Source organism: Hyperolius riggenbachi, chromosome 10 (genome assembly GCF_040937935.1).
Source record: "Hyperolius riggenbachi isolate aHypRig1 chromosome 10, aHypRig1.pri, whole genome shotgun sequence".
Lineage (NCBI taxonomy): Eukaryota > Metazoa > Chordata > Amphibia > Anura > Hyperoliidae > Hyperolius > Hyperolius riggenbachi.
In genome coordinates this window covers 130148164-130172846 of record NC_090655.1, presented here as the reverse complement: position 1 = coordinate 130172846, position 24683 = coordinate 130148164, and the positions used below count along the sequence as shown (strand labels likewise).

The 24683-nt window shown below is 43.6% G+C and overlaps 1 protein-coding gene across 1 annotated transcript in view; it reads left to right on the top strand.

Annotated features, from left to right (window-relative positions):
• ZSWIM8 (zinc finger SWIM-type containing 8) overlaps positions 1-24683 on the top strand; it is a 105358-nt gene that overhangs the window by 19651 nt on the left and 61024 nt on the right. Inside the window, exons 6-9 of the mRNA XM_068258030.1 lie at positions 2639-2814; positions 6229-7276; positions 11016-11147; positions 16548-16727. Of these exons, the coding sequence (XP_068114131.1) occupies positions 2639-2814; positions 6229-7276; positions 11016-11147; positions 16548-16727 (1536 nt within the window). The remainder of the gene's footprint in view (positions 1-2638; positions 2815-6228; positions 7277-11015; positions 11148-16547; positions 16728-24683) is intronic.

Below are 24683 nucleotides of genomic sequence, written 5' to 3'. Positions count from 1 at the left end.
CAACTTGTAATTTTGTAATTAGTGGGATGTGTATGTTGTATAGCACTTTTGTATATATGTATAGCACCTTCTGATGAAGCAGTTTAGGTGAAATGTGATCTCATTAAGGGTTATGCACAGCACTCTGCACGTTTTGTAACACTATTGTGAATTTGCCTCTCTATTTGCTGTGGATGGGGACCACTATAAGCTGAGGTGCCTGCAACTGTAATGCATACTATGTATCATGTAGCCACACTCTGGCCCCATTCACCACAATCCAGTGAAACTTAGCAACCCACCCGTGGGATAGCTACACCCCACTTAGCATCCTATAGTGGAGGGGGATCAGCCAGGACCCCCACAGTGGAGGTTTGCATTCTCAGACCGAGGGTGTTCACTGGAGACACACCAGTACATAATGGTGGTCAATTTTAATGACTTTTAATCTGTTATAATAAAGTGTATAATACTTTCTATGTACCTATAGGGCATGTCTTTCTAGACACCGGTGTTTTTCTATTCCCTGGTACCCCCATTTCGGTTTGTGTTTGTAGAATATGCGTCCAAAAGGCTGCATGTGCACTCCCGCGCCCAATCCCCGGGCCGCGGTTCGTTAGCCAGGGAATCAGTGAATCGGGACATGGTGCCCGATCATTGATCCCTTTCCCCGGCAGAAAAAGCGACGGCTTCTCTCGGAAGCCTCGCTCTTTCTGCCTCTTACGTCTAAGCGTACATGTTGCGTTTTAGAGTGACGTAATGTAAACAAACTCATCGTTACCGTCTTGTGGCCAAAAAGTAAAACTACATCTACATTTAAAAAAATAAATAAACACGTATTTACATAAAAAAATTATTATTTACATCCCAGCCTCCCAAAAATACCCAAATAAAATGTTTAATTAAAAAAACAAAAACATTACAATAAAAAAAAAACAAATATTTACCTAAGGGTCTAAACTTTTTAAATATCCATGTAAAGATGAAATATTTCTATTTTTTTAAATTTTTATTTATTATAAGCTTGTAAATAGTGATGGATGCAAAACGGAAAAAATGCATTTTTATTTCCAAATAAAAACGTTGTAATACCCGGGACTATTAGGCAAATACAATACGTGGGTTTTAATTCTGGAGGCATGTACTATTTTAAAACTATAATGGCCAAAAACTGAAAAATAATGATTTTTTTCCGTTTTTTTCCCCTATGTACCAAAATGTACCACCCAAAGAAAGCCTAATTGGTGGCGGAAAAAACATGATCTAGATCAGTTCATTGGGATACGCAGTGATAAAGTTATAGGCGAATGAATGGGAGGTGAAAATTGCTTGGATGCATAAAGTGAAACACGACCGAGTGCTGAAGTGGTTAAAAATGAATTTTTATTTATTTTTTTGAGCTTTCTGTCCTTTAACCAGTTAAGGAACGGGCTATTTTGGAACGATCTGTGCTGGGTGGGCTCTCCAGCACAGATCGTATTTGCAGCAGGGCGATCAGACTTCCCCCCCCCCCCCCCCCCTTTTTTTTCCTCACTAGGGGGATGTCCTGCTGGGGGGGTCTGATCGCCGCCGGCTACCTGCGTGTTGCGGGGGCTCCTCAAAGCCCCCCTCCGCAGCGATATCGGGCCCACCTCTCTTTCCGTCCCTCCCCTCCTTCCCCTAGGCTTCAGCCTATCAGATGCCAGCGATCCTCGGCCAATCAGAGGCCGGAGATCGCCGATATCTTTTACGGCGCTGCTGCGCCGTACGCGCTGTACGATGTAAACACCGGGGATTTCTTCCCCACGTGTTTTACATTTACCCTGCGAGCCGCGATCGGAGGGTCGCAGGCTGTTCACGGCGACACCCTCCGTGAACTGACATGGAACGGCCGCTCCATGGAAGCACCAATGCGACCTGCGTCTGCTTATCGGCTGACGTTGGTCGTTAAGTGGTTAATTGAGGGTGGAGCTGAAATGCTTTTGCCTGTCAAAAATATGCATTACTGCAAATGTTGATTTGTTTTGTGGTCAGTTAAGTTTCTTAATGCTGTTGAGAATAGTATTTACAATACAGCTGTACTGTACTTTGAAGCCGAGGTTCTTTTACTATTTTGTTTTTATTCATTTTTCAGTCTATAGTCCTAAAGCAAACCCTCATGTGATGTGTCAGAGCGGCATGCTGATAAATATTTTATTTTCAGGCCGATTATGTTGTGGAATTTTTGCTGCTCTGTTATTATGTTTTGTCCATCCCAGAGACTCCGCTCTGCCTCCAGCTCTGTAGTGCAGAAAGGTGGAGATCCATTCCAGCAGGGTGTGAGGTTATATTGGCATACCCTTTAACTGCCAAGGAAAACTGAAGTTTAAGTGTAAACACTATATAAAAGTGAAGGAAGAAGTACGATAACTACATTTCTAGCCATTGTATTTGTTTTATTTTAGTTTTCAGCAGAAGCCTTTAGCAATATCCTGAACATACCATAGCTGTTAGCATTTCCATGGCTTTTGAAGCCAGAATGTTAAATACCTTCACTGTGTACAGTTAAGTGTAGTAGTAGTTAACTGTCTATCCATAGCTGTCCAACATTTGAAGCACTCCAAAGTGAAATGGAGCCAAATGGTAACTGGTTCTATAATTTGGTCATTATAACTTGTGTGATTCCTCTCTGTGTCTGCAGATTACAGGCTGGTGGTACAACGTGCGCACTTCAGCCTCTCACAGCAGCGCTAGTGGTCATACTGGTCGCAGCAACGGGCAGTCAGAAGTTGCTGCTCATGCATGTGCCAGCATGTGTGATGAAATGGTGGTCCTCTGGAGGTTGGCTGTTTTAGACCCCACCATCAGTCCTCAAAGGTAAGTGATATTTATAACATGCATGCTGAAAGATATACTTTTATTATCTTATGCTTATGTGATATGTGTAGTTCTACATCATGCTAGAGATATGCTCAGTCTTTAGGGTTTTGTTTTTTTTTTCCGTTTTTTTTTTTTTTTTTGTTTAGACTTTTTCATACTTGTATGTGGCTATATTTCTTGAAAATGTTAGCTGTAATTGGCAAATTGCGGTTCTCCAACTGTGAGGCATGGTGCCATTTCAAGCAAGGGTCAGTAGGGTAGTTTAAATTCTTAATTATCAGTCTACTCTGTCTTCTCCTAGCCATTTTTAATCTATATACCTAATTCTGCTCACCTGCTATGTAGTTTGTGGTGGTCATGTCTAGGAGACCTCATGGAGAAGCTTTGGTCAGGTGATAGAGATGTAAGTCTCTGATTTGCTAGTCATGATCCTGTGCTAAAGCAGGATGTGATCACAACGAATTAAAGCTTTGCAAATCTGTCAGCTGATCAAATAAATCACATGCTTCTCCTTGAATTCTCCATGAGACATGACCATCATTATATATGTATCTACTACTATTAGGAGTGCTGAATCCATGTTTGAGAAAATCTAGAGGAGAAGGAGTGGGAACTGTAAATAATCAGTACAAAGGAGATGGAACTGAAAAGGACTATGGCAAAATAATTGGGGCTTAAATCTCTAATGAAAACTTAAAGCATGTTCGAACAGTGATCAGAATAAACAAATATAAGCCGTACATGGGGGAAAAAGTGGTGTGCAAATGGCTTTTATCAGGGACCAAATGTGGTTGAAACTACACACATCATGTTTTCTCTCCTTCTTATGCTGCAACTGCTGGACACATTAATCAGTTGTTATGCAAAGTTGAAAGAAAATTAAATGCCAGACACCATTTCTCAGAATGCTGGCATTATAGAATCCATGAGAATCCTTGTTTTTACATATGAAGGTTACATTTGTAGTCACAGGAGGCAGACCAGGAGACCCCAACTGTAGCACAGAGATGGTCAATGAGTTGCTAATTATTCCAGGTTGCGGCATAGTACGAAAGCCTCATGCACATGTACGAGGCATGTGGCCCGGCAGGGATCTCTCGAGCGACATTGCAGGGCCAAAGCTGTACAGATGGATGCTAATGATGCGTTCTGTTGCTGTGCAGGAGGGACGACAGAGCAGTGCACAAAGTACGTCACACAGCAGGCTGGGTGGGTGGGTAGAACGGTGCTCTCGGCCAGCGCTTGGCTGAGATGATTACAGGCCAATGCTTCGAAACGAATCTGGGGCCATTAGCCCCGGTTCACATTAGCGTTCGCTATCCGGATTTTCCGGATCTGATCCGGACCACATACTGTACAAACGGAACGTACGTTCCGCATAGCAATGCAAAGGCTATGCGGACGTTCACATACGTACGTTCCGTACGTACCGGAGCCGGATCGGATCCGGACTCCGGACTCTTTTCCAACATGCGCTATTTTTTGTGTCCGGATCTCCGGCCCACGCACCCGGACCGGAGCCGGACCTGAGCCTGACAGCACCATTCGGAACACAGAAACCAATGGGAAACGGAATGCACAGAACACACTGCCTACAAAAACCTGATGTTCTACCCCACTTCCTATGCATATCCAAGCGGCCATTTCGGATGGGGACACATGGGCCAAGCATGTCTGGAGTGGAGCAGCAGTGACAGAGGTGCTGGAGCTGTTTGGCAGAATGTCGGAGGTGGAGGTGAGGCCTACAGCGGAGGAACCTGATTCTACAGGTGCACCAGGTGCACCTTCTGCTGACCCCAACATTTTTTTATTTAAATTTAACTATTTTTTGCCCACGGATCCAGATGGCAGCCTGATGCATGCCTGATACAAACGGACCGGATCCGGATCGGAACTGTACGGTTCTGATCAGGATCAGGTCAGGATCCGATCAGGATCCGGTCCGTTTACTTGCCAAAACGCAAGTGTGAATGGGGCCTTACTTGCCAAAACGCAAGTGTGAATGGGGCCTTAGATTCTCAGGAGAGGTGGTTGTTATCTAGCATTTGTATAAGGCTTAAGTATTAAGTGGATCAGGCTCAGAAAATGGAAATTAGGGCCATGATATAAATCTCTTGGACTATAGGGAGTGAAAGTGCAGCATGTAGACTCACTATAAGAAACTGTCTCAGTGGAATATAGACATTCTGAAAGGAGAATAGTACATTTTTGATCCATTGAGAAACCTAGGATGAAATTTTGAGAGCTGGTTTATTTTATGTCTGTTTTACTGCTCTGTGATGGAGCAGAGTGGTCTGTACACGCAGATAGGTACCCAGTATAACAAGTTAGAACTCTTTACTGAAGAAAAACATGTAAAGATAAATCATATGAACCATCAGGAAATGCAGCTTACTTAGAACAGAGAGGAACACAGAATGAATACCGATAATTGCAGTTTAGGTAATTCTGTTGATACTGCCAACACTTTGTAGGTAGTATGGAATTTGCATTTTGAGACATTTTTATATTGGTGATGTCCATGGACTGGCAGGTATGACCTCACTAAACGGTTGGGAACTCCTGGTTTGACATGGACAGGGAGTTTGTCAGCTGTACTTCTCAACAGGGGCGTAACTACAAATCACTGGGCCCCCTCGCAAAAGTTTGGATGCCCCCCTCGACCTGCTCAGGGCCGTTTTTGGGGGGCCGGAGGGGTCGCAGCATGAGGGGAGAGCGTGGCCACCTACATCGGTGGGGAGGGGGACAGTACCCCCCCCCGCCTCAGGCTCTCCCCTCAGCACTCCCCTGCAGCATGAATAGTGGCGGTGGCGGCAGGATCACATACCTCCATCCACCGCTGGAGCGTCCTCTCTAGTCTCTAAGTGCCTGACGCTACTTCCTGTTTAAAAAGGAAGTAGTGTGTAGCACTTAGAGATCGGACCTCCACGGTGGATGAAGGTATATGATCCTGCCCGCCACCTGCTGCCACTAATTCATGCTGGAGGGGAGAGCCCAAGGTGAGGGAGGGGGGGCTGTTCCCCCTCCCCACCGATGTAGGTGTCCACGCTCTCCTCTCATGCTGCGACGCCACCGGCCCCCCAAAACAGCTCTGAGTGGGTCCTGCCCCCCCCCCCCCCCGAGTGCAGGGGCTGCATCCCCTATTGATACGCCCTTGCTTCTCAATATACTTTAGTATTGCTGCTTCTCAGGCCTTGTCACTAGTATGAACTTAGTAATGGTATGTATAGAAATGAATAATTGCTGACAATAGTGCTTTCAGGAGTCATGTTCAACCCCACATCTTTTTGAAAGGGTTTAAACTGTAAGAGTAGAGGTGGGGACTTTATGAATTTCAAGAGATTTCCATGGTGCTCCATGATTTATATGATCACAATTGTTTTTATGTCTTCTTTATGTATTCTCTAACAGACGGAGAGACCTTTGCGCCCAGTTACGTCAATGGCAGCTAAAAGTGATTGAGAACGTCAAGAGGGGTCAACACAAAAAGTCTTTAGATAAGCTCTTTCAGGGCTTCAAACCAGCAGTAGAGGCATGCTATTTCAATTGGGAGGAAGCATACCCTATTCCTGGAATCACATACTGCAGCACTGATAAAAAGAATTCCTTTTCCTGGGTCAAAGCCTTTCAGCAGAGAAGCTGCAGATTACAGTGCACAGAGGCTGTGTGTGAAGGTGGTCGAGCACAAGGGCATGAGAGCTGCCTACTGTTTGGTGACAGGTCACGTCCTTCTTCTCAGGAAATGTCTGTGCGCCCAAAAGAACTTGTGGGAAAGAGAAAAGTAACTTCTGAACCTCCTCAAAGAGTTTTGAGGCGGCTATCTGCAGAAGGTGGGGAGAAGAACATTTACAAATCTACAGTTACCAAAACAAAGATGCCAGCTAGCAAGTGTATGGCTAACAAGCACAGTGGTAAGCGTCGAATGAGCAGTGAAGATAGTTCACTGGAGCCAGACATGGCTGAAATGAGTCTTGATGATAGCAGCATGGCACTTGGAGCTGAAGCTAGCAACACCTTCAGCTTCATAGAGTCTCCTCTCTGCAGGAGGTACAGGGACAACTTTGAGGATGAAGGGGGAGTTTATTATTCAGAAGGCCTTGAACCTTCAGCCATTGTCAATGCAGCAATGCCTAAGCCTGATGTTGATTCATTGGCAGAAACTACAGCTGCCACAGGAAGTGGAGAGGAGGACCCAATTGTTGCAGATGAGGAGGAAGGTAAAAGTCTGAAACCAGAAGAGTTGGCAGGAAGTGGAGCAGTTGGTAATAAAGGAGAAGGCAAAACAGCAGAAGAAGATGAGAATCATGTAAAGGGTGGGGAAGAGGATGACTATCATGCTTACTACGTAAGTCCTCAAGAGGCAGCCAAGAATGAAGATGAGAAAGCAGAGGAGAGGACAGAAGAAGAGCAAGATATATTTGCTGGAATAAAACCTCTTGATCAGGAGAACAGAATGGAGGTAATAATTGCATGCAGTTGTTTAATATTGTTTAATAATGAACTGAAGCACATATGGAAACTTCTGAGTCAAAATATAAGATATCATCTTGGTAAGCAGCAGCTGGAGCTTAGTGCGTTGTAAAAAATAAGGAAGTAGCGGTCCTTAATTTTATATACTCATATTTCCTTAAAGCTTTATGTAATTTCAGCCACTTTTGTTTTTACCCCCCTAAATTTGGAGTACTGAATGCGGACACACCCTTCCCAGTTCCAAGCGCTATCCAAGTGCTTGGCTGTTTATAAAAAAAAGTTTGTATCAATAGAGAATGCAGAGGTTGCGACTGCACCAGGGCTGTCCTGTACCTGAGGGGGCCACATGGGGCCCTCCTCTAGTTGTTATTTTAGCTCTTTATGTGCTTTGAATAGTGGCAATCATTAGCACATCATTTTCCCTTGCTTGCTGCTTACACCTCTCACAAAGTGGCTGTCCACAGAGAGCCAGTTTTGGTCATCTTTATCAGTGCTGGAGGCCTAGTATAAAATCTGCACTGAGGCCCATAGTTCTGCAGCTTTCCTTGGGGTTTTTTCTTTGGTGATTCTTGTACGAACAAAGAATACCTAGGTGAGAAGTAGGGAGCGACCGGGAGCCCAATGGTGCAGTATCGTCAGGTATAGAGAGGATAAAAGTAGATAGATAGATAGATAGATAGATAGATAGATCCTGCAACCACTGTATAGGCCTACAGGGAATTAACTGTCCCTGCTCTGTACTCCAGATCCTGCTGGATACTGGGCGGTCGCTCTCTTGTAGTACGATAGACTTTCCAGAAAAGCTGCAAAGCTATTCCCTCCAAAGGAGGCCTGACTGGTAATAGGTAGCATGGAACCACTCAATGGCCTCAATTCACTGAGCTTTATCAAACACTTTATTGAACGTTTGATAATTTACCTCATGAGTAAAATCTACTTTTGAATTCACTAAAGTGTTATAGATTTATTGAATGTTTTATCAATAAAATGTTCAATTAATCTGTAACACCTTAGTGCATTCAAAATCAGATTTTACTCATGAGGTACATTATCAAACGGTTGACAAAGTGTTCGATAAAGCTTAGTGAATTGAGGCCAATGTGTGTTATATTTTAGTGTTTTAACCACTTCACCCCAAAGACGTTTTTACCCTAACAGACAAGAGTGATTTTCCCCTTTCAGTGCTCATCCCTTTCATTTGCCAATAGCTTAATCACTACTAATCACAATGACATGATCTATACCTTGTTTTTTTCACCACCAATTGGGCTTTTTTGGGGTTGATATTTGTTTTCAGTAATTACTTTTTCTATGCATTTTAAAGGGATAAACAAGGAAAAAATGAAAAATACACAATTTTTCCAATTTCATCCCCTTTAGTTTTAATATTAACACTGCTACTATGCTTAAAACCCACACATTTTATCTGCCTATGTGTTCTGAATATCACAAGATTTTAATTATGTCCCTTGTACAAAGTATGGTGACAATACAGTATTTGGAAACAAAGGTGTCTCTTTGGAGGGGGGGGGGGGGGGGCTTCACTATTTTCACATGCACGGGAATGCACATGCACGCGCACAGCAGCAGTAACACTGTCTGACTTATACAAACGTCCTGGAGCCATTAAGAGGCTCTAGCAGGACGTTTTTATTAGTCAGGTTGTCATAAAGTGGTTAAAATATAAATAAAAATTAAAAAATAGTAAATAAGAGGGGTAATTACCTAAAAAGAAAAAAAATTGTTTCCAGTTGAACTGGTATCTATATCTTCTGGAGAGGTAAGCAATTAAAGCTAATGGGAACCCATTTATAAATATAAGTCACTCACCTAAGGAGAGGGAAGGCTCGGTCCTAATGAGACTTGCCTTTCCTCTCCCGATGCCCGGTCCCGCTCAGGATCCCCTGTAGCGATATTCGATCAGTTCAGTCAAATACTGCCACTTCCGCCGCCGAAAGGAGGTTTCAGAAGTCTTCGGGAGCTCTCGGGCTCCCGAAGATGGGCCGCTCCATACTGCGCATGCGCGAAACTCACTCTATGACGCACTCGCGCGTGCGCAATATGGAGCCGCTTCGGGAGGACTCGGCTCCCGGAGACTTCCGAAGTCCCCCATGGCGGGTGATTTGAACGGAGGATCCTGAAGGCATCGGGAGAGGAGAGGGAAGGCGCATTAGGACTCAGAGCCTTCCCTCTCCTTATGTGAGTATCTGACTTATTTTTTTAGGAGGGGTAACATTGTCTTGAACTCTTTTTTTAATTATATTTTAAAACCCTAAAATAGAACACACATTGGGCACCTCCATCCTACCCATTACCATTCCTTGCTTAAAGGAGTTATCGAGCAAAAAAAAAAAAACGTTTTACTTACCTGGGGGTTTTACCATCCTGTGCCCTCGTAGTCGCTCACTGCTGCTCTGGTCCCCCTCCATCAGCTAGTTTGGTTTTTGCCGACCTCCGGGTCGGCGGGCCGCATTGCGTACCTTTTTACGCATTCCCCCTGGTTCAGGAGCATTCACATAAATGTTTACGCGTTAGTGCGTTTTTATGCGTTGAACCACTAACGCGTAAAAATGTATGCGTTAATGTTCCTGAATCAGCAGGAATGCATAAAAATGTACGCAATGCAAAAAACTAAACGAGCTGACGGAGGGGGACCAGAGCAGCAGTGAGCGACTAGGAGCGCACAGGATGGCTGCATGGGGCTGGTAGAAGCCCCAGGTAAGTGAAACTCATTTTTTTTATTTATTTTTTTTATTGCCTGATAACTCCTTTTAAAGAGACACTGAAGCGAAAAAAAAATTATGATATTATGATTTGTATGTGTAGTGCAGCTAAGAAATAAAACATTAATATCAGATACATCAGTGTAATTGTTTCCAGTACAGGAAGAGTTAAGAAACTCCAGTTGCTATCTCTATGCAAAAAAGCCATTAATCTCTACGACTTTCAAAGTCGTGGAGAGGGCTGTCTTCTGACTTTTATTATCTCAACTGTACATGAACAGTTTTCTTTTCATCTGCCAGAGAGGTCATTAGTTCACAGACTGCTCTGAAAGAATCATTTTGAATGCAGAGTGTTGTGTAATCTGCACCTATTAGAGAATGATGCAATGTTAGAAAACACACTATATACCTGAAAATAAAAATATGAGAATATTTTCTTTGCTGCTAATCTTCTAGTAATTATTCATAGTACACAACCAATTCATAATATCATATATTTTTTTTCGCTTCAGTGTCTCTTTAAAGGACAACTGAAGTGAGAAGAATATTTGGCTGCAGTGGTGTCTGCATAACACCAGAAAGAAGCACGCAGCTAATTTTGTCAGATCTAACAATAATATTAGAAACACATAATCTGCATATTCTTGTTCAGGGTATATGGCTAAATGTATTAGAGGCAAAGTGTCAGCAGGATAGCCAGGCAACTGGTATTGCTTAAAGGAAATAAATATGGCAGCCTCCCCCCTCTCGCTTCATAAGCCATGAGTAAGGACCTTTGGGTCCGAAACATGTCTGCTTTGTTTTGCTGGATACGTCCATAATAAAGTCTATACATCAGTGGACAAGTTGCGGACCATCTGTCTTTGTACCCTCTCGCTTTAGTTGTCCTTTAAAACAAGCACAACAAATTAGTACAAACTTCATCTAGTTTAGAATGTGAAGTTGTTTATTTTAGGAACACTGCGTCTATTTGCACACTTTTGAATTATATGGTTGTTTTTCCAGGTACTCTTTGCCTGTGCTGAGGCCCTATATGCACATGGCTATAGTAATGAAGCCTGTCGACTTACAGTGGAACTAGCCCAGGATTTGCTGTCTAATCCACCTGACCTCAAGGTGGAGCAGCCTCCAACTAAGGTAACATCTTCGCAACTAACTTTATGTTTAGCTTTGCTTAAAGGTACCCTTGACATTGGCACAGATGCAGGCCATATGAGAATGTTTATTATGGAAATTCATGTTCTTAAAGTTTTAGGCAGGGGTCACACTTGCTTAAAATAGTATGCGTTTTCCACATTGCGAAAACACATACAGCTTCCCAACGCACGGTTGCAGTGCAATAAAAGCAATGTGCATTTTCTCTGCAGCAGCTAAAAAAAAAATAAGGCACTGCTGCTTTTATACGCACATGCTGCAATTTCCTATTGCCGACCATCACCTGTTCTCTGGCTTTGGCTGCCGGCCAAGAACGTTTCCGTTTTTCTGCGGGCTCAAGTGTGACACTTCCCTCACAGATGATGACTGACAGTAAACCAAGGATATTTTTATGCAGATATTTGTTTATCAGATTCTGAAGAGATTTTTACTTTTGGAAATTATTTGGCTATTCCTGTCCAGTTTCACAAACAAATGTTTCATTCTTGTGGGTGCCTCAGCACTTTGCTGCCATTTATCCATTTACAGGGGAGAACACGGGGGGATTTGCAGTCATTTTGTAGTGGGTCACTACTTTGCTATCTGATACATACAGCTTTACTACCACTGCCGTTCTGGCTGGTCTCACTGATGAGGCGCTTTTGAACCTTGGTGAGTGTCTGTGTTTGGCTTGGCTTCCTTGTTCGTAATCCCAGCCAAGTCACCTGCCACATCTTTGTGGGCCACTTGCTACGCCTCTGCTATGCTCTCCCATCCTAACCCCCTGTTGACTGCATTGCATTTACTTTTTGCACCAGTACTGAGGCCAGGCAAATGTCATATGGGGAGAAAGGAAGTAGGTAATACCTCTCGCTGGACAGTTTCTAATCTCACTGGGGTGATGCAGACGCTCAGTTGAACCCCATTAGTGACTCCAGCTGAAGTAGTAAGTCTGTACACTTTGCAGACGTATTGCTATGTGGGGGTTAGTGACCCACTGCAGTTACTTTTAAGGGTTTATTCGTTGCATTACTCTTGCCAACCAGTGCACACTGTTTGGTGTTGCCCCCACACTGCTAGCTGGAATTCTGTTTATCAACTGTATAATGCCAGTTGCCAACAGTGCAGTGTGCGTAAAAAAACAAACAAAAAAACAAAACTCTCAGCTCACAGTGTTCTTATATGTTGGATGCATGGCATCCTTCAAACAGCTGATAAAAGGCCACCATGTTTCACTGCATAGCAACATGGCCAGAGATGGTATTGATCGTTGTACGTTGCTTGGCAACCTTTCCTGTGTGAATGAACTCTTTACTAATTTGTCAACCCAGTCCACTTTTTACACCTGTATGACTTTTGTACATGAAATACTGTATGTGCTTACACATTTCATGTGTTGTAAAATTTAGACCTTTGCACGTTTTATTTAAGGAACTCTTCAACAGTACTGGTATATTCTGTGGGATTCTCTTATCACATAATGGGCTTGATTCACAAAGCGGCGTTAAGTGTTAGCGCCGCTGTGAAAAGCCTTTAGTGCCCCTAACGGCCGCGCAGAGCCGGCGCACACTGTGGTGTGCGCCGGTAATAGTGCGCAGTGCAACGATAACATCGCACCCGCTGCCCCCGAAACGGCACATCAATTGCGCTGCTTTAGGAGCACCCGATGCGCCGGGGCAGCGATTGCGACGTTATCGTCGCACTGTGCACTATTACTGGCACACACCTCAGTGCGCGCACTGAGCGGGACTTTGTGTGATGTCTGGCTGCAAACCACTTAACTCCGTGGTTTGCGCCCAGTAAGTCTTAGGGCACACTAACCGGCTTAGCGCCGGTTAGTGAATCAAGCCCTATGGATATTACATGGAGGATATGCCTATATAAAGTTAAATTCCCACGCTCAAATTTTCCTATAAACACATATCAGGGCCAGGCCCGGTCCGCCCATGATGCCAAGTGAGGCGACTTCCTCGGGCGACAGACGTCTGGGGGGCCTCACCAGGCAGAAACAGGAAGTGAAGCTATTGCCTGGCCAACCTATACTGGGGCAACTGTACCTAGTTACCAACACTGGATGCACCTATAACTGGCTAACTACCTATACTGAGGGTGTTTGGGGAGGGGGGCTCATTGCAGCTATAACGTGCTGTGCAAATTGCCAGGTGCTGTGCGACCATTTCAATTCAGTGGGGGGCTTCATAAAGTGTTTTTAATTTTAAAATTAAAGTGAATTTTTTGTTTAAATTTGGGAATTTTGCAAGCCCAAGTAGCACTACTTTTTAGTCTGCAATCTCTACTGTGTGTTGCAGTAGGTTCCAGCACAGAAATCTTAGTTACTTTGCTTTTCCTGCATGAGATATTGGCCGCATAGAACAGCAACAATTGTTACTAATGGTATATTCCTCATCTGAACAAACTAATGCTTCATACACACTTGAGAAAAAAGTCTTTGGAAAAGGCAAGATCACAGACCAATTTTACCCCCTTCTATGTAGTATGAGAGCCATACTCTGCACAGTCTATTCTATGGAGCTGCACTCCCCATCAGACAGAAATCTTTGCAAGATGCTGCACACAAAGATGCCCGTACACACTCAAAAGACCATTATCTGCAAAAGATCTGTTCCTGCAAAAAATCCATTCCTGCAAAAAATCCATTCCTGCAAAATGCATTCATAGTCTGAGATCTGCAGATCCTCATGCACACCTGGTTTAAGACAATTAGACAATCATCTGCAGATCAGATCCACCAGGATGGATTTTCAGATCTGCAGATGATTGCCAGATATGCAGATGAAGTCTGTTAACCTCCTTAGCGGCTGGAGGGTGCCGCTCAGGCCCTGCTGGGGCGATTTAAATAATTTTTTTTTTTGCTGGACGCAGCTAGCACTTTGCTAGCTGCGCCAGCACCCCAATCGCCGCCGCGCGCCCGATCGCCGCTATTTGTTGCGGCGCGCCCCCCCCCCCCCCAGACCCCGTGCACTGCCTGGCCAATCAGTGCCAGGCAGCGCCAAGGGGTGGATCTGGAGTCCCAATGACGTCGGTGACATCATCCCGCCCCGTCGCCATGGCGACGAGGGAAGCCCTCCAGAAAATCCCGTTCTTTGAACGGTATTTCCTGATCGCCTATCGCCGGAGGCGATCGGCGGGGCTGGGGAGATGCCGCTGAGCAGCGGCTATCATGTAGCGAGCCCTAGGCTCGCTATATGATTTAAAAATAAATAAATAAAAAAAAACTGCTGCGCTGCCCCCTGGCGGAATGTTTTATACCGCCAAGGGGGTTAAACCAGGTGTGTATGAGGATCTGCAGATCTCATAGACTACGAATGCATTTTGCAGGAATGGATTTTTTGCAGCAACAGATCTTTTGCAGATAATAATCTTTTGAGTGTGTACGGGCATCTTTGTGTGCAGCATCTTGCAAAGATTTTATCTGATGGGGAGTGCAGCTCCATAGAATAGACTGTGTAGAGTATGGCTCTCATACTACATGGAAGGGGGTAAAATTGGTCTGTGATCTTGCATTTTCCAAAGACTTTTATCTCAAGTGTGTATGAAGCATAAGTAACTAGCAAGAAGCTCTGACACTCGTTGTCTTGACAAAGCCTGTTTCAGCAAGCCTGGAGGTAAGGAAGCATTTGAACTCTAGTATACAAAGCTATCTGAAATTGTAACAATATGTACAGCTGAAGTGAAGCGATTATTTCTCAGCAGAGGTGGAATTTCACTGTAATTAAGGCTCTATGGCCCTCCTGTTCTGCAGGAGATAACATTTATGGTTTCAGTTTCCAAAGTTATTTAAACCAAACCTGAACTTAAAATAAACTTGTGAGATGATTAATTGTATGTGTTGTAACAATGATATATAGACTTTTCCTAGAGTCTCATATTCTGATTTTCAGTTATATGCTGGATCCACACCATACAATTTTTTTGGGCAGATTTACCCGCCAGATTCATTATTTCCAGCATGTCCGATCTGAGGATCAATCGTTTTTTTTAAGCGAGTTTCTGATCAATTTCCGTTCGTTTCTATGGAAATCTATCAGAAAATCGCTAAAAAAAAAGGTCGATCCTCAGATCGGACATGCTGGAAATAATCGATCTGGCAGGTAAATCTGTCAAAAAATTGTATGGGGTGGATCCAGCATAAGGGCTAAATTTAAAGACTGAATTCAAATCAGCCACCAAGTCAGTATAATGTACAATCTGGTCCATTCAGCTTAAGGCTGCTTACACACCAAGACGTTACAGGCGCACGTTAGTGCGCCTGTAACGCTCCCCCAACGCACAGCAATGTAACACAAGTGGGCTGTTCACACAGCCCACGTTGCGTTACATGTAATGCTGCACGTTCGGTGCAAAGTGCAGCATGCTACGGCGTTGGAGCGGCTATAGCCGCGTTAGACTGTTTGCACATGCGCAGTGGGGGGCGGAGAGGAGGCGGGGAGAGCCAGCTACAGTAGCCGCGCACATGGCTACTTAATATTCACTGCACTGGCGGGCGCTGATTGGCCGGCGGGACCACGTGATGCGGAGTGTCTCGCTCCGCATCACGTGGTCCCGCTGGCCAATCAGCGCCACTCTGGGAGACATTATAGGAATCGAGCCGCCTAACGCGGCTCACTCTACCGTCGGCTTTTGCAGCACCATACGTTGTGTTAGGTGCACGTTATGCGACCTTAACGTGACACCTAACACAACGTCTTGGTGTGCAAGAAGCCTAAAAATAACGAAAACAAAATAGCATTTTCAGTACTAAACTGCTATCAGCAGTGTTTCATCAGCCAAATAGTTCTAACTTTAGTTTACTTTACATTTCAGAAGGCAATATTTGACTGTTGTTGACTTCTTTATTTGCATAACTAAAAACAGTGGTTTATTAACCTTACTATGAAAATACAATGAAACCTTAGTTCTGAGTAGGACTTGTACTATATGTATTGGTGTTTATCTCATCGTGCAACATGTCCATTCAGGTACACTTGGGACCCCTTGCACATTATTGCATCGCGGTACTCCCGCAGCTCCCATGTTACAGTGGCTATTAGTCTCTGAGACTGGCCTTAGTACCCTTGATTTGACGCAATGTGACGGAAGTGCTGTGGACAATGCAAATGTGACTCTGAAACATGAAAAGTTTAGCAAAAAAAAGTCTAACTAAAAGTATACACTTTCTGATATAATTATGACTTGTAGTAATCCTAAAACCACTTACTTTTCCTGGAAACTTATATGCTTGTGTTTACTTGCAAATAAAACTGACTAGCAGGATCAGGTGAACCAGACCTGAAATGTATGTATAAAAGCTGATGCTTTCTTTTAGTTTTCTCTGAAAAAAAACATTGGAATTTTATAAATGCCTGTTATAGGTGTTTCTGACACGTTTACTTTTCCTGGCAGGGAAAAAAGAATAAAGTTTCCACAAGCAAACAGACTTGGATAGCAACAAACACTCTGTCCAAAGCTGCCTTCCTTCTGACTGTGCTGAGCGAGCGGCAGGAATATCACAACTTGGCTTTCTGTATTGGCATGTTTGCATTGGAACTCCAGAGACCCCCAGCATCCACCAAGGCATTAGAGGTTTGTTATCTTGTCACAAATTCAGGTTATAGGCTGCTTGTTGCAACATTGACCCTTTCTTGATGTTACCAAATGTGTACACACTGGGGCGTTGGATTGGTTGGTGAGGACATGTTTATTAGGAGAAATGAGTTCTAGAAGCACTCCAGACAAAACTTTTTTTTCAAGAGTTTGAGTTGCCAGGCGGAGTTTCCCTGGTGATACTACAAGGATAGAAGGGAATTTACCTTAAGGAGGGTTCACACTTGTATGCGTGGAAAGCATATACAGTGGAGGAAATGATTATTTGACCCCTCACTGATTTTGTAAGTTTGTCCAATGACAAAGAAATGAAAAGTCTCAGAACAGTATCATTTCAATGGTAGGTTTATTTTAACAGTGGCAGATAGCACATCAAAAGGAAAATCGAAAAAATAACCTTAAATAAAAGATAGCAACTGATTTGCATTTCATTGAGTGAAATAAGTATGTGAACCCCTACCAACCATTAAGAGTTCTGGCTCCCACAGAGTGGTTAGACACTTCTACTCAATTAGTCACCCTCATTAAGGACACATGTCTTAACTAGTCACCAGTGCTGCTCAACAGGATACCGGATATCCGAATAGATTCGGATATCCGAACTTTTTAGGCCTATCCGATTGGATCCGGATTCCGGATAGCTGGTCCAGTATCCGGATAGCTATCTGCGGATAGTTGGCTGGGCTATGCGGATATCTGCGGATAGTACGGATATCCGCGGATATCTGGACCAGTGAAACACTGCATGAGGTCCAGACGTCATGGGAGCCAATCAGAGGGCTCCCAGCAGAAGCACCAGAAACCAATCACAGAGGGGAACCCTGGTCAGCCCCACCTGACCTCATTAAGCCAATCAGAGGCCTCCCAGCCTAAACCATGACTCCCAATCACAGAAAGGAACACTGGCCAGCCCCCCTTGTATAATAAGGAGGGCTGCCATGATGAGACAGATCGTCCTGGCTTGCTGAATGCTTCCTGAGAGACATGCTCCTGCTCCATTGCTGGTGCCCTACAAAGGGCTGTACATAGTTATAAACCTAAGCTGTTCAGTGATTAACCCCTTCACTATCACTACAGTATAGTTAAATCATTCATTTGCTTGATTGATGTCATAAATGTGACATTAAGAGTGTGTGCTGCAGTGCTGCTGCAGCTGCCTGCTATGTGATTGTGTGTGTGTTGTACACACACCAGGCCAGGTGCTGCCTGCCTGCCACGAGCAAACACGTGCAAAGTGCCACGTGCAAACACATGCACAGTGCAAACACGTGCAAAGTGCAAACACGTGCAAACTGCAAAAATGTGCAAACACGTGAAAACACGTGCAAAAATGTGCAAACACGTGAAAACACGTGCAAAAATGTGCAAACACGTGCAAACACATGCAAAAATGTGCAAAGTGCAAACACGCGCAAACACATGCAAAAATGTGCAAACACATGCAAAAATGTGCAAACACGTGCAAAAATGTGCAAAGTGCAAACACGTGCAAACACGTGCAAACACATGCAAAAATGTGCAAACACGTGCAAACACATGCAAAAATGTGCAAAGTGCAAACACGTGCAAACACATGCAAAAATGTGCAAACACGTGCAAACACGTGCAAAAATGTGCAAAGTGCAAACACGTGCAAACACATGCAAAAATGTGCAAACACGTGCAAACACATGCAAAAATGTGCAAACACATGCAAAAATGTGCAAACACATGCAAAAATGTGCAAACACATGCAAAAATGTGCAAACACATGCAAAAATGTGCAAAGTGCAAACACGTGCAAACACGTGCAAACACATGCAAAAATGTGCAAACACGTGCAAACACATGCAAAAATGTGCAAAGTGCAAACACGCGCAAACACATGCAAAAATGTGCAAACACGTGCAAAAATGTGCAAAGTGCAAACACGTGCAAACACATGCAAAAATGTGCAAACACGTGCAAAAATGTGCAAACACGTGCAAACACGCGCAAACACATGCAAAATTGTGCAAACACGCGCAAACACATGCAAAAATGTGCAAACGCGCAAACACATGCAAAAATGTGCAAACACGCGCAAACACATGCAAAAATGTGCAAACACGTGCAAAAATGTGCAAAGTGCAAACACGTGCAAACACATGCAAACACATGCAAACATGTGCAAACACATGCAAAAATGTGCAAACACGTGCAAACACATGCAAAAATGTGCAAACACGCGCAAACACATGCAAAAATGTGCAAACACGTGCAAAAATTTGCAAAGTGCAAACACGTGCAAACACATGCAAACACATGCAAAAATGTGCAAACACATGCAAAAATGTGCAAACACGTGCAAACACATGCAAAAATTTGCAAAGTGCAAACACGCGCAAACACATGCAAAAATGTGCAAACACGTGCAAACACATGCAAAAATGTGCAAACACGTACAAAGACATGCAAAAATGTGCAAACACGTGCAAAAATGTGCAAAGTGCAAACACGCGCAAACACATGCAAAAATGTGCAAACACGTGCAAACACATGCAAAAATGTGCAAACACGTGCAAAGTGCAAACACGTGCAAACACATGCAAAATTGTGCAAACACGTGCAAACACATGCAAAAATGTGCAAGCACGCGCAAACACGTGCAAAAATGTGCAAACACGTGCAAAGTGCCACTTTGCACATGGCACTTTGAACGTGTTTGCACTTTCCACATTTTTGCACTTTGCACGTGTTTGCACTTTGCACATTTTTGCACATTTTTGCACGTGTTTGCACATTTTTGCATGTGTTTGCACGTGTTTGCACATTTTTGCATGTGTTTGCACGTGTTTGCACTTTGCACATTTTTGCACGTGTTTGCACATTTTTGCATGTCTTTGTACGTGTTTGCACATTTTTGCATGTGTTTGCACGTGTTTGCACTTTGCACATTTTTGCACGTGTTTGCACATTTTTGCACGTGTTTGCACACGTTGGCACTTGGCACTTTGCACATGGCACATGACACTTTGCCCTTGGCACTTTGCATTTGGCACTTGGCCCTTTGCACTTGACACTTGGCCCTTTAAACTTGGCCCTTTACATTAGGCACTTGGACCTTTGCACTTGACACTTGGCCCTTTGAACTTGGCCCTTTGAACTTGGCCCTTTGCATTTGGCACTTTGCACTTGGCCCTTTGCACTTGGCCCTTTGCACTTGGCCCTTTGCACTTGGCCCTTTGCACTTGACACTTGGCCCTTTGAACTTGGCCCTTTGCCCTTTGAACTTGGCCCTTTGCATTTGGCACTTTGCACTTGGCCCTTTGCACTTGACACTTGGCCCTTTGCACTTGACACTTGGCCCTTTGCACTTGACACTTGGCCCTTTGAACTTGGCCCTTTCCATTTGGCACTTTGCACTTGGCCCTTTGCACTTGACACTTGGCCCTTTGAACTTGGCACTTTGCATTAGGCACTTGGCCCTTTGCATTTGGCACTTTGCACTTGGCCCTTTGTTGACAGCCTTTTTTTGTGGGGGGGGGGGGGGATTTTAAGTCCCCACATCATCAATTAGTGTTCCCCTTTGAAAAAGAATGATGCTACATGCCTAATTGACCCTTAAAAACCTTTTTAAAGCAATTTAAAGGCCACTTCCGGTTTTCAATTCGGATATCCGAATCCGGTCGGATACTAGGGTCGGATATCCGAATCGGATTCGGATCGGAAAATTTTAGATTCGGATATCCGACCCGGATCGGATAGCGGGGTATCCGGATCCGAATCGGATTCGGATTTTGAAAAGAGGTATCCGAGCAGCACTGCTAGTCACCTGTATAAAAGACACCTGTCCACAGAATCAATCAATCAAGCAGACTCCAAACTCTCCAACTTAGGAAAGACCAAAGAGCTGTCCAAGGATGTCAGAGACAAAATTGTAGACCTGCACAAGGCTGGAATGGGCTACAAAACCATTAGCAAGAAGCTGGGAGAGAAGGTGACAACTGTTGGTGCGATTGTTCGAAAATGGAAGGAGCACAAAATGACCATCAATCGACCTCGCTCTGGGGCTCCACGCAAGATCTCACCTCGTGGGGTGTCAATGGTTCTGAGAAAGGTGAAAAAGCATCCTAGAACTACACGGGAGGAGTTAGTGAATGACCTCAAATTAGCAGGGACCACAGTCACCAAGAAAACCATTGGAAACACATTACACCGCAATGGATTAAAATCCTGCAGGGCTCGCAAGGTCCCCCTGCTCAAGAAGGCACATGTGCAGGCCCGTCTGAAGTTTGCCAATGAACACCTGAATGATTCTGTGAGTGACTGGGAGAAGGTGCTGTGGTCTGATGAGACCAAAATAGAGCTCTTTGGCATTAACTCAACTCGCTGTGTTTGGAGGAAGAAAAATGCTGCCTATGACCCCCAAAACACCGTCCCCACCGTCAAGCATGGGGGTAGAAACATTTTGCTTTGGGGGTGTTTTTCTGCTAAGGGCACAGGACAACTTAATCGCATTAACGGGAAAATGGACGGAGCCATTTATCGTGAAATCCTTAACGACAACCTCCTTCCCTCTGCCAGGAAACTGAAAATGGGTCGTGGATGGGTGTTCCAGCACGACAATGACCCAAAACATACAGCAAAGGCAACAAAGGAGTGGCTCAAGAAGAAGCACATTAAGGTCATGGAGTGGCCTAGTCAGTCTCTGGACCTTAATCCAATAGAAAACCTATGGAGGGAGCTCAAGCTCAGAGTTGCACAGAGACAGCTTTGAAACATTAGGGATTTAGAGATGATCTGCAAAGAGGCGTGGACCAACATTCCTCCTAAAATGTGTGCAAACTTGGTCATCAATTACAAGAAACGTTTGACCTCTGTGCTTGCAAACAAGGGTTTTTCCACTAAGTATTAAGTCTTTTATTGTTAGAGGGTTCAAAAACTTATTTCACTCAATGAAATGCAAATCAGTTGCTATCTTTTATTTAACCTATTTTGGTTCCTGGACGTAGAAACTACGTCCAGGAACCATGCGCGCTCCCGCGGCCGGTCGCGCGCGTGCACGCGCACTCCCGGCCGCGGATTCGGTAGCCAAGGAATCAATGTATCGGGCTATGCTGCCCGATCACTGATTCCTCTCCCCCGCTGAAAAAGCGACAGCTTCTCTCGGAAGCTGCGCCTTTTCTGGCCGTTCCCTCCCCGATGAGTCACTCTAAGCGTGTGTTACGCTTAGAGTGACGTCATGTAAACAAACTCATGAAAACTAGTAAAACTACAACTAAAATTAAAAAAAAGTTAAACCTAACACACAATTACATTATAAAACTATACTTTACATCCCACCCTCCCAAAAATACCCAAATAAAATGTTTAATATAAAAAAAAAAAATACAATAAAAAAAAAAAACATGTAAATATTTACCTAAGGGTCTAAACTTTTTAAATATCAATGTAAAGATGAAATATTTCTATATTTTTTTTATTATAAACTTGTTAATAGTGATGGATGCAAAACAGAAAAAATGCACCTTTATTTCCAAATAAAATATTGTCGCCATACATTGTGATAGGAACATAATTTTAACGGTGTAATAACCGGGACATATGGGCAAATACAAAACGTGAGTTTTAATTATGGAGGCATGTATTATTTTAAAACTATAATGGCTGAAAACTGAGAAATAATGATTTTCTCCGTTTTTTTCTTATTCTTCCTGTTAAAATGCATTTACAGTAAAGTGGCTCTTAGCAAAATGTACCCCCCCAAAGAAAGCCTAATTGGTGGCGGAAAAAACAAGATATAGATCAGTTCATTGTGATAAGTAGTGATAAAGTTATAGGCTAATGAATGGGAGGTGAACATTTCTCAAGTGAAAACGACGGAACCTGAATGGGTTAAGGTTATTTTTTCGATTTTCCTTTTGATGTGCTATCTGCCACTGTCAAAATAAACCTACCATTGAAATGATACTGTTCTGAGACTTTTCATTTCTTTGTCATTGGACAAACTTACAAAATCAGTGAGGGGTCAAATAATTATTTCCTCCACTGTATGTACTTTCACATTTGTTTTTCCAAACACACAAGCATTCTATATATGCAGTAACATATTTGCATTTTTTCACAGTATCTTTTGTGGAAAAAAAAATACAGTAAATTGTGCGCGATATCTAAAAAATGCTGCAGGCTGTTTTTTGTTTTTAGATTTTACAATGGGCAAATGCTGACTAAATCATTTATACATAATTTTAAAAAATGAAGCACTTTTTTATTACATTATTTTGTTGGAGTTCCTCTAAGGGCTCGTTTCCACTATTGCGGTGCAGAATCGCCTGGATTCCACCGCTGTTAAAATTGCATGAAATAGCATGCGGATGCGAATTTTTGCGCGTTTTTTGACGCGAATTCGCATAGGTGAGGGTATATGCAAATTTAACCATGTCACTGCCTGTTTGAAGTTACATTGGTTCCTATGCGAATTCGCATGAAAATTCGCATACCATAGCCGCATACGAATTTCCTATTAAATACATTAGCGGCGATTCGCATGCATTCCACTCGCAGGCGAATTCGTTGGCTCTTTTGTGCGTTTTTTTACCGCTGAAAAAAGCGCACCTCAACAACGCTACAGTGGAAACAGGCCCATCCACTTGCATTACATGTGCGAATCCGCATGCGTTGGACGCATGCGGATTCGCGATAGTGGAAACGAGCCCTAAGAGTCTGCACTATAACACTATAGTCAGTAATTAAATCTTTCCATTTAAACTGATACCTCTTCTAAGTGGCTCTTATTTCTGTCCTGGCATCTTGTGAAACTTGTTGGCCATCCAGCTATATACATCATCTACTAAATTACCTCAGTAGACGTCTGTATAAATGTGCAAGGCAGTGTGAGTGTTAAAAAAAAAAAAACACTTTTTCTATACAAAAAAAAAAAGTAAAAATCTAATGTTTTGGCTGAACAGTGTATGGCCACCTTGAAAATTAAAAAATATAATTCAATAGGACATGTAGTTACAACATTGACCGCTCACTTTATTATACTGAATCATGTCCCACAAAAAGGGGATGGTGGGAGGGTGCACACAATTTGACTTGGACTAGGCTGTAGAAACATTTATAATACTGTCCCTTTAGGGCTCTTTCACACCAGGACGTTACAGGCGCACGTTGATGCAGCCTGTAACGCAGCCCACCGCACAGCACTACAAAGTCAATGAGGCTGTTCACACTGCCCACGTTGCGTTACACAGTAACGCTGCACGTTCGGGCAAAGTGCAGCGTACTGTGCGTTCTGAGCGGCTTAAGCCGCGTTAGACTGTTTGCACATGCTCAGTGGGGGGCGAGAGGAGGCGGGGAGATGCCACTACAGTAGCCGCGCACATGACTACTTAATATGAACTGCACTGGCGGCTGCTGATTGGCCGGCGGGACCACGTGATGTGGAGTGTCTCACTCCGTATCACGAGGTCCCGCCGGCCAATCAGCGCCACTCTGGTAGACCTTATGCGGATAGAGCCGCCTAACGCTGCTCACTCTAACGTCCTCTCCCGCAGCACCATGCGTTGCGTTAGGGGCACGTTATGCGACCTTAACGTCCCCTCTAACGCAACGTCCTGGTGTGTAAGTAGCCTTAAACTGATCTCCAACCACAAATCATATGAAACATATGTAATTAGGTTTTTCTCCTAGGAGATCATTTTTCAATTTCTTTATAAAATAACTTTTCACCATTTTGCAGTTACGAAAGTGCCAAAAAGTAGGTAAAAGGGTACTTTCAAAATAATTTTGAGTATTTCCTTATCTGCTGGTGTTTTAAAGAGCATTTTATTGATGAGGTGTGCAAATATCACCTAGGAGAAAACTCAGGAGAAAAACTTTATTGGCATGTGGGCCTTTGCTACTACAATGCCCTTTAAACTACCAACTAGTAAGAAAATACTCAAAATAATTTTGATGGTACTTTTTCAT